The 12360-nt window shown below is 38.5% G+C and overlaps 1 protein-coding gene across 5 annotated transcripts in view; it reads left to right on the top strand.

The window, feature by feature from the left end:
- The window catches only part of ANKS1B (ankyrin repeat and sterile alpha motif domain containing 1B), a 441494-nt gene that overhangs the window by 259117 nt on the left and 170017 nt on the right, over positions 1-12360 (top strand). For all 5 annotated transcript variants that reach the window (XM_027812345.2, XM_027812343.2, XM_027812342.2 and 2 more), the window contains one exon: positions 10600-10698. In XM_027812345.2, the coding sequence (XP_027668146.2) occupies positions 10600-10698 (99 nt within the window). The remainder of the gene's footprint in view (positions 1-10599; positions 10699-12360) is intronic.

Here is a 12360-nt window from a genome sequence, read left to right as displayed (position 1 = left end):
GTCTTACGTATCCATTGAAATCTATGGTGGATTTGTATTTAGCAAAATCAGGTCTTCTGCCTGCTATATATCCAGCACTTAGTCTCTAGTGTAGCTAAATGCCCATATGCTTAACTTTAAATTAGGCCAAAGATGAGACTGAAAAAAATTATATAAGACAAATTATTTATGTATTTTGCTTTTCTGGGCACTTTTGGCCACTAGCAGAGTCACTGAACTGGTGAGTTAGAGAGACCTTTGATCCCACCTAGTATGGTCATCCTGATGATTCTTGAGAACTACAGCCTTGGTTCAGATTCTCTAGCATGTTTCTGAGGAGTGTCTGCCTGCTGCTGAGCATAGGCTTCATGGTGCAAACTAGTCATTCTTGAAGTTGCTACATATGAAGCAAAATGCACCCTGATATGATGCCGTAGTCCCTGCATGACACACAAGATGACCAGATGAATGATAATTAGTCCTTTATGAAAATAGGAAAACACATCTCCCAAATCATTACCAGAGAACAATAGCACATGTAGTGACATAAAGCGCATGGGATCACATCACAGCGATCTGCTGGTTGCCATGGTGACGGGAGTGGGCCTGCAAAGCCAGCCACCCGGCTGCTGAATTGGAAGGGATAAGAAAAACACAGCCCACTTCCCATGCAAAATGAATTACAAGAACAAGCAAAGGAAGAAAAGAAAATTGTCAACCCTTAATCAAATGTTCTTTTATTTTTAGAAAGGGTTTGAAGAAAATGGATTCCATCTCTGCTTACCTTTTGGGCTTCAGAGACCTGGCTAGTAGTAACTCTGCACATACTATGGAAATAAATCACAACGGTTTGTATAAGAAAAATCATATGTAACAGAAATCTCATCTATGTGCAGTGGGAGATGACAATACCTTATTCGATCCTATTCGTTGGGCCTGCCTTAGCAACCAAAATCTGTACAAATACATTAAAATAGGTCTCAACGTAACAACTGTATTTAGCAGACAAGCCTGACTGCATATTTTCCCCACACACTTTCAATTTTGACCTAGAGAAAGTTAGTATATTCCAGTTCCTTATTAGCTTACAAGCTCTCTTACCTTTTACTCTTTCTTCAGCACTACAGATCCAAAGCAGCATGGTGGAACATGAAATGCATTTAAACATAGCAAATCAGTGACACCTAGAAAACACCCTTCATTTTTCCACTATTTCTCATTTGGGGAGCTGCTTCATATTTTATTATATTTAGTAATATTAAAGAAAGCAGCAAGTTCCATTGACCTACCAGCCTCCGTTTACTAGCAGCTAGGTGCTGAAAATACTGTGGGCACCTTAAAGTTGGGTAGTGCCTTCATTTAGCAGCACACAGAGTGGACTCCAAACAGCCAGATAAGGCCTCAAGACCATATTAAAAATGCAGTTAGGTGCAGCAGTGGTGAGCATCACCACGCTTGGCTCTACAGTTCCTGCCTCTGGGAGTGGTATCCCCGCAGCTGAACTAGGCACACAAGACCCTGCATAACCTAATAGGAAGAGAAAGGCAATTCAGAAAGGGGTTTACAATGCTAAGCGGAGGAAGCCTGTAAGGTGCTCCAAACCAGGCATTATATCTGAAAGTTTTGTCCTCCCTTTGAAGCCTTGCATTAGACACCATTTGGAGGATGGATTTCCCATGCTGCTCCCTGGATCTTGACATCCCAGTCATCACATTAGGATGAAAACAGCTGGCTCACTGTTTTATTTCAAGTTACAGTATGCACATGAGTCTGTAGCTCAGAAGTTAGGATACTTGGTTGAAATAAATAGAAAGTCCTGAATTTTTTAGCTTTTTCCCCTGCTTTTTATATTTGGCAGCCACTGCATGTAAACCAGAAACATTTCTAGCAACAGCACAAGACTGATTTACCACAGCCAGCTGTCACTGGTCTAAAGGATAATATTCCTTTCTGGCTTACTGACTAAACTTCACAGCAATTTAGTTTCAGCAGGACAAGTGAATGATTCCTCATTATTCCCAGAGTGCCCTTTCATATCAGTTGTTGCATAGCTTGCCATCTTTTAAGGAAATTCAAGTTTGAGAAAGATAATGCGAATCGGATCTCCTGTCTTCTGCATGAATCCCCTAATAGCTGGACTGTGCTATGGGAAAGAAAGATAAAGCCATTCTTCCTCATTCCGTCACATTTTTAAGAAAAAAACATCTGCCAATTTGTGCTGTGCCTCTGTGTTTCTGCCTTGGGCATGCTCTGAGACTTCCTACCAGATCAAGCTCTGATGGCATCTAAGAGGATGAGCCTGCTTTCTAGACTCACTCAAAGGTCTGGCATGGTTCCTAAGCTTCTCTGTCTGCTCAGAACAGACAGCTCGAACACTGGGCAGCCCAAAGGTAAAGCTGCTGGTGTGAGCCATGCTCAGCTACAGGCAGGAGATGAACAAGCACTTCCAAGACCTCAGCTGTAATTTTGAGGCATAAGTGTGTGAAGGCTTAAGCATTTTCTTGAGCATGTGTTTTCCTTGCTGGTATTTCACAGACTCTTTCTGTGAATAAACTATTTTTAAGACATGGATCCTGCTCAGAATTTTGCAGTCAAAGTCTTTGACTCTGTGTTTTGTACTCTCCAGGCTGGTTTGGATGGCTGGCATTTTAAACAACGTGACTAGGGTTGATAAAAATGTGAGCTAAGAGATACTTCTCTGTGACACTCTAGGAGGTGAATAGTTTTTACATTTATTTCAAAACCATTGGTGTTAGCTCCAAGGTTATATAGAATTCCATGTTAGATGCAGAGCAGGTATTCAGCATTTTTGTTATGTCTGAAAATATCATGTTTGCCCATTTCTGCACTCCCCAAATTTACACACTTAATGCAGAAAGGAATATTTTGCTGAGAATTTAGAAGTCTGTTAATTAGCTCACAGTAATATTGATTTTAAAGTGGGTCCCTTGAGAAATTTGGCATCTAAGCTAACTAACATTTATCTCAAGTAATCTGAATAATGGTACAATATAGACTGTCTGGAATTTTCATTACTTGAAGTGAAATTATCTTCACAATATACATTTAAGAGATTAAGATGTAATTTAGGTAAGAATTAATAATTATTTTATTGAATTGTTATGACTAAATAAGCAGACAGAGTTGGGTCAACAGTGTTAGTAATTAAGCAGGCCAAATGCGACATCAGAGGTAATTTTTTCAATTGCCACCTTATCTGTGCAGCTAATTTGCATGTGACAATTGTGTTGGTTGTAATGAATCAGTGCTACAAGGAAGATGGGATAAAAATAGCAGGAATTCTTCCTACAAGGATCCTTTTCCCAGCTATCAGTATTATTTAATTGTCACCATATTTTAATTAACTATTACTGTTGTGTGAAAGGTCTCTGACTACATGCTTATTTGAATATCAATATTTGAAAAGCTTTTGATGGCACTGGTTACTTCAGGTTCACTTCTGAAACAGCTGAATGTGAACCAGAGAGAGATCTTTAAAACTTCAGTAGAGTGGGACTCCAGTCAGTTTAAAATTCACCTTCTATCTTTATGCATAGTTTGCAAATGAGGGCTCTGAATTGGATGTCTAGGAGTGAAGTGGCCTTTTTTTAGTTAACATTTCAATAATAGTTTATTATTACCTCCTGACTAACTGACAGTAACCTGGAAAACTTTCTTCCAGTTTTCTCTTTGTTTTTGAGGGGGTTTTAATTGCTAAAAAAGTCATAAATATAAAGGCTGACAATAGAGCAAGGTGTGGATTGAGAATGAGTGTGAGTATCACTAGTTTAAAAGCAAATTAATTTTGGAAAAACATATCAAATTATTATTTTGTAGCATGCTTGGTCCTTTCTTCCTAACATTTTATAATCAATTGTTTTCCCCCAAGGCAAGATTTCATGCTTCTGCAGAGGATTTTTGTAACATAGTCTTATCAGGTTTGTAGGTGAAATAACAATTTCTGCAGTATCTCCAGGAATCTGATAAATCTTGCTGACCTGAAAGTACAACTTAGGCATTTCACTCAATAATCATTCTTACAGATCTTGTTTTCATGTTAACAGTGGCAATACTAGTGAGAGGCAACCTTTCCACTCATACCGAAGCTTGCTGAATTCTGGTCGTTTGCCAGTTCTTGTTTGGAAATGAAACATGTGACACATTGCCTGAAATTTTTGCACTAACAAGAGGCAGTGTTCATTACTGAAAGCTACATTTCTTCTGTCATTTCTTCCAAGTCTCTAAGAACTAAGGTCTTTTTCTTTGTGGAAAAGCTATGTTGCAGTGAAAATTTATAAACCTTCTGGCATATGATTTAGACGATGAAAAAGAAAAGTTCTGGTTATGCAATGTGTCCTTAACCACATTGTGAGATGCCTGTACTTTGTTCCCAGCCAGCCAGTTTAGATGTCAACTATTCCAAGGGAATCCAGTTTGGAAGGATATTAGGATTAGGTGGGTGAGCTGCAAAGTAATTCAGACTGAGGAGGGGGCTGTTTTAAGGGAGCTGTTGAGGATGTGCTTATAACAGTCCTTGTTCCCATTAGTACCAGGTGCTTGATCTCTTCCTTCCCAGTGGAAGGTGGTAAGAAAGAACAGAGTTCTGCAGTGCTGTTGGTCTATTTTCTATCTCTGACTTCAGTCTCCAAGCATGTATAATGGAAGAACATTCCCATCTGCTCCTACCCTGCTCCCTCCTCTCTTATATCTGAGAGAGCAGAGAATAATGGTGCTCTCGGATACTGCAGCTAAGTGTACCATCTTCCATATTCCCTTTTTTCCTTTCTGTGCCAGGTCATATTTCCAGCAGACCTGTAAGCCCAAGTGTGAGGCCTGTTGCCACAACTGCATTCAGATCCCCCCAGCTGTGCTCCTACAGCGTCAAGTTCCATTCAGCGAGGGTGAGATTCAGTGCAGTTCACGTTGGTAGAGATACTGGCAAGGCACTTTTGAACACCCACCAGGCCTTGTCTGTGATACACCGTGATCCTACCCATTGCTATGTGTTAGGTGCCACTTGTACCACCAGGATCCCTACTGATCTCATTATGTTGATGATGTGGCAGATTACTACATGGGTGGCTGGGAGAGGGCAAAGGAGAGCATAAAGTGCTCCATGCAACAGGAGTGATGCAAGCAGCAATGCTGCCCCATCAACACTATACTCACCTCAGAAGTCATCTTTCCCTTACCCACACCAACCCTGTTCTTGGGCAAAGCAATTTCCGGTACACCAGAAGCACAAAAAAATTAAGTTGTTGCCACCTCGCATAGCACTTGGCACCTCCAGCTGAACTTGGTCTCAATAATGGCTGCACAGCAAATTAATTCAACTTAACCTGGTGAGCAGCAGCTCTGGCACCAGATGTACTGCTTTTCCTCTGCTAGCTGACTTAGCTGAGCATAGAAAAAGCTGGTTCAGTTGGCATTGCCAGCCTTTAGCCAGAACTCTCCCCAATCTTTTGCTTCTTACTTATTCTTATTTCTTCTATTTCTTCAATCTTTTCTTTGTAAGGGAGAAAAAAACCTTGAATGCAAAATTAATTTGTACTGTGTCTTTTTTCAGTCAGTTTTTACTCCATTTACATAAAGTGATGCATATGCATTTGCCTCCCTGTTGAGGGTTTTTTCCCAGAACTTTGCAATGAAAGTGTATGAAATCACTCTCTAACCTTTATCCTTTATTCGGTTTTCAATCTGTCAACCAAGATGAAGAATAATAATAAGACCAAAAAGCATATGCAGGTGGTTTGTTGCCCACAGTCCATCTCTTCCAACTTCAGTGGTTGAGTTTTCAGATAAGTCTAGTGATTAGTGATATACCTGCCAGCTGGTTTAAAGCTTCTCTACTATTTTACTTAAGTGAGAGAATCAGGCATTGGAATTTTTCACCACAGGTCTCCAGCACAGAAAATATATGAAGGAAGATTACAAACATAGATACAAAAAGGAGGCAATGAGAAACATACAGTCGTGCCTGCTATCCTATATGTTCTTCTAATCACTAAAGTTTATCTTCAGGGTTAAATCTTCAAACCACTTTTGTTCCTGCAGAATGTAGGATGCGCATTGGTCTTTTTTTTTTTTTTTTAAGAATTTTAAAAATTGTTCTCATTTGATAGTAGATGAATTTGTCAGTAAGTTTATGAATCTTTTGCTTTGATGGGATTTTAGAGGTTCTTTGAGCTGTTTAATGTATTAAAATTAGACTATTTTTATTAGATTTTTTTTTGCTCTAGATCTGACATATCCCAGATTAAATTGTTTTCTAAAGATTCCATATACATCTATCTGTACTCACATACATTTGGAATCTAGTATTAGTCTAATCCAGCAATTTTGGGAAATAACGTATTAACTTTAGGGCAACTGTATTTAACTTTATTGTTGACTGTATTTAACTTTAGGTCAACAAAGCTGGTGAAGGGTCTGGAGCACAAGTCTTATGAGGAAGAGCTGAGGGAACTGGGGTTGTTTGATTTGGAGAGGAGGAGACTCAGGGGGGACCTTATTGCTCTGTGCAACTACCTGAAAGGAGGCTGTAGGCAGGTGGGGGTAGGTCTCTTCTCCTAGATAGCAAGCGACAGGACAAGAGGAAACCAGGGGAGGTTTATGTTGGATATGAAGAAAAATTTCTTCACTGAAAGTGTGGTCAGGCATTGGAACAGGCTGCGCAGGAAGGCGGTGGAATCACCATTCCTGGAGATATTTAAAAACCACACAATTGTGCTGCTTCAAGACATGGTTTAGTGGTGGACTTGGAAGTCCTGGGTTAATGGTTGGATTTGATCTCAAAGGTCTTTTCCAGCCTAAATGATTCTGTTATTCTCTGATTCTATAACTTCAGGTGGAGAGTGCCAGAGGTGATTTTGTGTGGAACAACCCAAAAAAATGCCAATGAAGTATTTCTCTCATAGAGTACCATTATGTACTTTGTTCTGAACCTATTTATAGGAACTATCTCAGATTTTGGCAACATTTCTGGTTTTTTAAAATTGTGTTGTTTTTCATATGCCTCCAGTCTCCCACATGCAGAGTCATTTTTCCTTCCTTCTTGAGCCCAACTGTTCTGTGAAACTACTGCCTCCTTACTCAGGAGATTGGCTTCCTGTATTGCTTACAAGGAAAAAAGATGATATTCCTGAGAGCAGTGCAGAACCACAAAACCCACGGTGGGTGGGAGTGGGGGGGTAGGGGGGAGTGGGTCAGCTACCCTTTTTCCTAACTGGAGCTTCAGAAGCAGGTTCTTTCTAATTCATAAGTAATACTTATGAACTAACAAGACAGGAATTTCAACATTGTAATCTGAATCTGTCCTAGTATAAGCAATTTTTATATATTCTTACTGCTTTAATTTCAAGAAGTTTTCCTTCCAAAGGAAAGAATATTGCATATAGCCTGAAGTTTTCCTATAGACTTAAGAAACTACAATATCACAAAGCTTCTTATGATTTTATTACATAATAAAAGCATAATAACCCCAGTAGAGATTGCTGGCCCATATTTCCCGTTATAAGAACCTGTTTTGTATGTAAACGAATCGAAGATAAATCTTTAGCTCAAATTCTCTAGGCATCTACTAGAATAATTTCTTTTTGGTGAGTTTTCAGCTAATGTAGCTCAGCTATTTTTAAAGCTGAAATAACGTGAAAAGACAACCTTGCATTCATATTAATTGTAATTACATTTACTATGTCATCTCTGTAAAGTTAATTGAGGTTAAATTTGGCCCAGCTTATAATAAAAGTGTGCATAGCAGCTAAAAGCAGGGAGAGAATTTCTCCTCGTCTCTGTTCTGCCACAGAGGGAAGGTAGGTTTTCCTCACTCGCAATGTAGGAGCCTGTGGAAGGAGACTAGAGTAGCACAAGAAGAGTAATCAGGTAAATAAAGAATCAAGGACTAGGATTAAGGGGAGAATGGAAGCTGACACCAAGGAGGTAGGAATATGGGGGGACTGTTTCTTTCTTTTCACAGATATGACTGCAAAACAGAAGCAGCTTTCTACTACTATCAGTTTACTCCTCTATGTTAAGCAATAGTGGATTATAGTGAGTATCTAAAGTTTCCTGGTTTGCTCGTGTGGAAACATGAAGAGCTGGTTCAGCTCCATGGCAGGAGACAATGAAGTCTGATTTACAGGAGAGATAAGTGTCTGCTGCTGACTCTGACGGGAACACACAGCAAAAGCTCCAAAACCTGAACACATTGAAAGACCAGGTTGTTGACTACTTAGGCTGGGAACAATGACGCAACATCAATTCCGGACTTCCCAGAGTTTTAAATATTTGATTTTGTAACCTTGGCATACTTTTAAAAATATGTAATATCAACTGCAAAGAAAAAAAAAAGTAGTAATATATAAGGAAAAAACATCAGTAAAGAATTAATAAAATAACACTTTCTCTACTATGCAGCAACTATGGGCAAATAGACGGGATTATTCCTGTGCTAAGTGTTAGTTGGATTGGGTTTTAAACATTGCAATATTTGAAACTGGATGTCAAGGTTACTGGCACCAGTAAACAGTGTGAGGTTGCCCAGTGACAAGTACACCATGACTGTGCGTAAACATCATGCAGCGATGAAAGGTGAAATCTGAAAAACAGTAAGATGAGGTGAAAGCAATAGCTGTAAAGACAATAATTGCATTTGTTAAAATTAATAAAAATGTATAGCCTTTGTTTTGGACTGGATCCTAAGTTGGCTCAGTTTCCTTAAGTCCATTTATGCTAGCTATTTCCAGCAGCTGAAGAATCCAGCCCAAAATGGAAGAATTTTTTCCCCAGTTCTTCCCATAAGTTTACAGCCTCCCTTAGGTCATTTAAAGGAGAAAGGAAGAAAGGGGAAGTTATATTTTGTATGTATTTACCAGGGGGATGAAGGAGGTATTAACCCCACCTCATCTCTATCACAGTTTGCACAGCCTGTGCTGCGCGCACTCTTACACCATGTGATCTACTTAAACTGGCATGATTGCACAGCTTCTCCCTTTAGAGCAGGTCTCTGTCTGCCCCTGTTCTGAATGCTGCAAACAAATTCTTTCAGGATATGATTTGCAGACTTGTAGCCTTAAATTATACCACTTACCATGAAATATAATTTTAAATGTAATAGCTTTGCAAAGTTTGACTTAAAAAGATATCCCCTAGATTTTGCAGGATGCTGTACAGAGTAGCTCTTGACAGTCCTCAAGAGTACATCTGTAAACTAATCGGTCCATCTGAAGTAAGTGAAGATTTAGCAGCTGAACAGGGTGAGGTATTGCATATTCCAGCGTGCTTTTGAAAGCAAGCCATGTTGCTGTGGGACGGGAGATTTGATATTCAGAAAGAATTTGTTATTAAGCCCTGATTCAGCAAAGTATTTAAGCATGTTCTGTTATGTGCCTATTAGCTTTTCATTTTGCTGCTGCTTAAGAGCTTCACTGAGTCAGAAGCAGCAAGCCAAATGGAAAGGTGGAGTGAAGTTTTTGTGGTTTTGCTCACATAAAGCCTGTTCCAGGAAGATGTTAAATCAGTACAAATAATAATTCTTCCTTCTAGCAAACTGATGTCATGAGACTCCAACAGAGGTAAGGGTTCAAGAAAGGTCATCTGTTTTTTTGCAGATTTTGTTTGCAATTGTAGTAGTTAGAAGCTTTTTAACAGTATTTGTTGTTTTTTTTTTAAGTGAGGTTTTCTCTGAAATGAGGTATTCTAGAAAATGGAATACAAGTTTGCCAGCCTACTTTGAACTATCTTGATTTGATCCCTGGCTGAAATTCCCTTTTTTGAGCTACTGTTGTGCTTCATGTGATTCCAAATAATCACTGCCTGATAATCAAGTAACTCAACCTTCAAATGCTGAACTTACTATCTAGGTAGTGTCAAACTGCTTGAATTTAGGAGTCATATTATGCTGTTTGTGTAACTATAGGTCCTCTCCTACTGCTAACAACTCCTAAGAATAGAGGCTTAAATTGTGGGGGCTCATTTTATAGAACTTTTTGGGCCACTATTTTATGTATTGTTTGAACAAGTGGTCTTTTTCAGCTGTTTGCTTGTTAGGAATTATTTGACCTGCCCACAAGCAGGGATGTAAGAGCAGTGACTTTACCTGTTAGGATTACAAAGTTTAGGGGCATGGGGACTGTATGGGGTTTGTTGACAGCGTTCCCTTTCTTCACCTTTTCTAACAAGGAACTAAATAATTTTATCCTCAATGACTCTTCTCATCTTATTCAGTGTTAAGTATTTTCCAGTCTGGAGAAAAACAAACATCATGTGTAGCTTGGTGAGGTAGGAGCAGAATTGAGGAGCTTCTGAACATTTCTATAGTCTTGTCCTTCGTTTCAGTTAAATGAACAAAGGTTCACATCTGGTATTTAGCTTGCATGAGAACTCCAATTTCTCCACTGGCAGTGCTGCCAGCAGTATGGTAATTGCCCCTGACTTCAAGCATCTTCCACCATATTTTGTCATCATGAGAATGAATGCAATCATCAGTAGTTTATGATTCTTATCAGATACTATAAGTTAAGAAAAGTGTTTTCTTTTAAATGCAGCAGAAGGACTTGTTTCAGGCTATTGAAGGCATCTGTTATCTTTTCATTTTTATTTCACTTCTTTTTTCATTTTTAGGGAAGCAACGTAATGGAAGACCAGGATCTCCTGGAAATAGGAATCCTTAACTCTGGACACAGACAGAGAATACTCCAAGCAATCCAGCTTCTCCCAAAGGTATAGTTTCTGTCATTATCCAAGCATGGGAACTAACAGTTATGGCTTTCATGTTATTTAAAACACTTTTTTGAATGGAGGTAAACATCTCTCTACTGTTTTTGTAGACATGTTTTTTGCATATGCAAATGTGGTATAAAGTAATGTCATTGCATTGGACTCACTTTATATAGATGTAATAGACAAAGTGAAGGAGAATAAAATACATAATTTGAAGTGATGGCTGTTTAGAATTTATTTTAATTATTTTTGGCTTTTCAGTCTGTTTTTGGACTGTCATTGCATATGTGTGAATGGGGTTGTCAATGAATCCCAGATGTTTGTCTTTACATAGCAGTTGGCCGGGAAACACTTTGCCCCTTATGTAAGTACTCTTAAAAGCCTTGAATGAAACGTTGTTTTCCTAATACCTTCATTTCATGTAAGATGCAGAGGCTTCTTGCAGTTTCTGTGTTTGATTTGCTACTGTGTACATGAATTTTGCTTCTCAGCTGTGGACAGAGTACATTGCAGTCATTTTTCCGATCATTTTTGGTGCTAGACAATTTAAACTATAAATCAGTGATAGAAAGGGATTCTTCTTACATTTTGCACACCAGAATATATCAGTGGAGGCTTCTACTAGCATTCCAAACAAGAAAGATAGTGGGCCTAGCATGAAAACTTACTGTTTGATTTTGGAAAACTGTTTAAAGAGAGTGAATGAGGGGAAATAGACACCAGTAAGGCTTAGAGGGCTGCCACATGTAATGCAGATACTTAATGCAAGATATTAGGGCAGAATAAAACCTAGTGAAAAGTACGTGGAATGTTCTGGAAGCAGCATGTGTAGAATGGTTGAGGTAAATAGAGATTAGTCTGCTTGCAGTTTGTTAATACTGGAGAATGAGCATGAAGCTGACATTGCTGCAAGAGGCTTTTTGACGCATTAAGGCTTACTGGATGGATCACTTGTAAAAGACAGCAAGGGATTTTTGTATGGGAAAAACATGAAGTTGTGAACAATTTCCCTGACAGGATGCATTGGTCAATCCATATACACTACAATATGAGTCTTTGCTCTGAAACACCAAAGATAATTAAAGACAATAATATTCCACATACCTTATTAGACAAGTGAGATAAATGGTAGAAGTCATAGGTATATAAAAGTAGCATTTGATGAATTACAAGAGATATTCAAGGTTTAACTATAAAGTTATTACTTTTTCAGCAATGCTGTTATTCAAACAGAATTTTTTAATCTTAATCCCTGCTCTTAGCCAATGATAGATTTTCTCTATTTTTCATACTTCTTAGAGATCAGCTTTCTTGTATTCTTGTTTAAATTTTTCAAAATTAATAAATAGATTGTTAATATATCATAGTTTTAGCACTATCTGCACTCTAACTGATGTTTATGAAAACATTGTTAATAACACCTGCTTTTGTGAAGTATACTAATGCTGAGACCAGATTCTGACTTAAAATTCCAACTGAGGTCTTTTTAAAATGTGCTTAATGTGAGAAAAGAGGACAGAATCAAGATTTAGAGATACTCCTGAAACCAACTGAGGACAAGATGGTTATGCAGTTACTTGGAAGAATCACTATCTTTGGAACCAAAGATAATTAATAAAGAATGGCTTGACGCATGGGCTGAATTTTAGCAGCTTCCCCACT

The sequence above is a fragment of the Falco cherrug genome, chromosome 5 (assembly GCF_023634085.1).
Source record: "Falco cherrug isolate bFalChe1 chromosome 5, bFalChe1.pri, whole genome shotgun sequence".
NCBI classification, from domain to species: Eukaryota; Metazoa; Chordata; class Aves; order Falconiformes; family Falconidae; genus Falco; species Falco cherrug.
The sequence above is the reverse complement of the archived record's forward strand: the minus strand, read 5'-3'. Positions and strand labels throughout refer to the sequence as shown.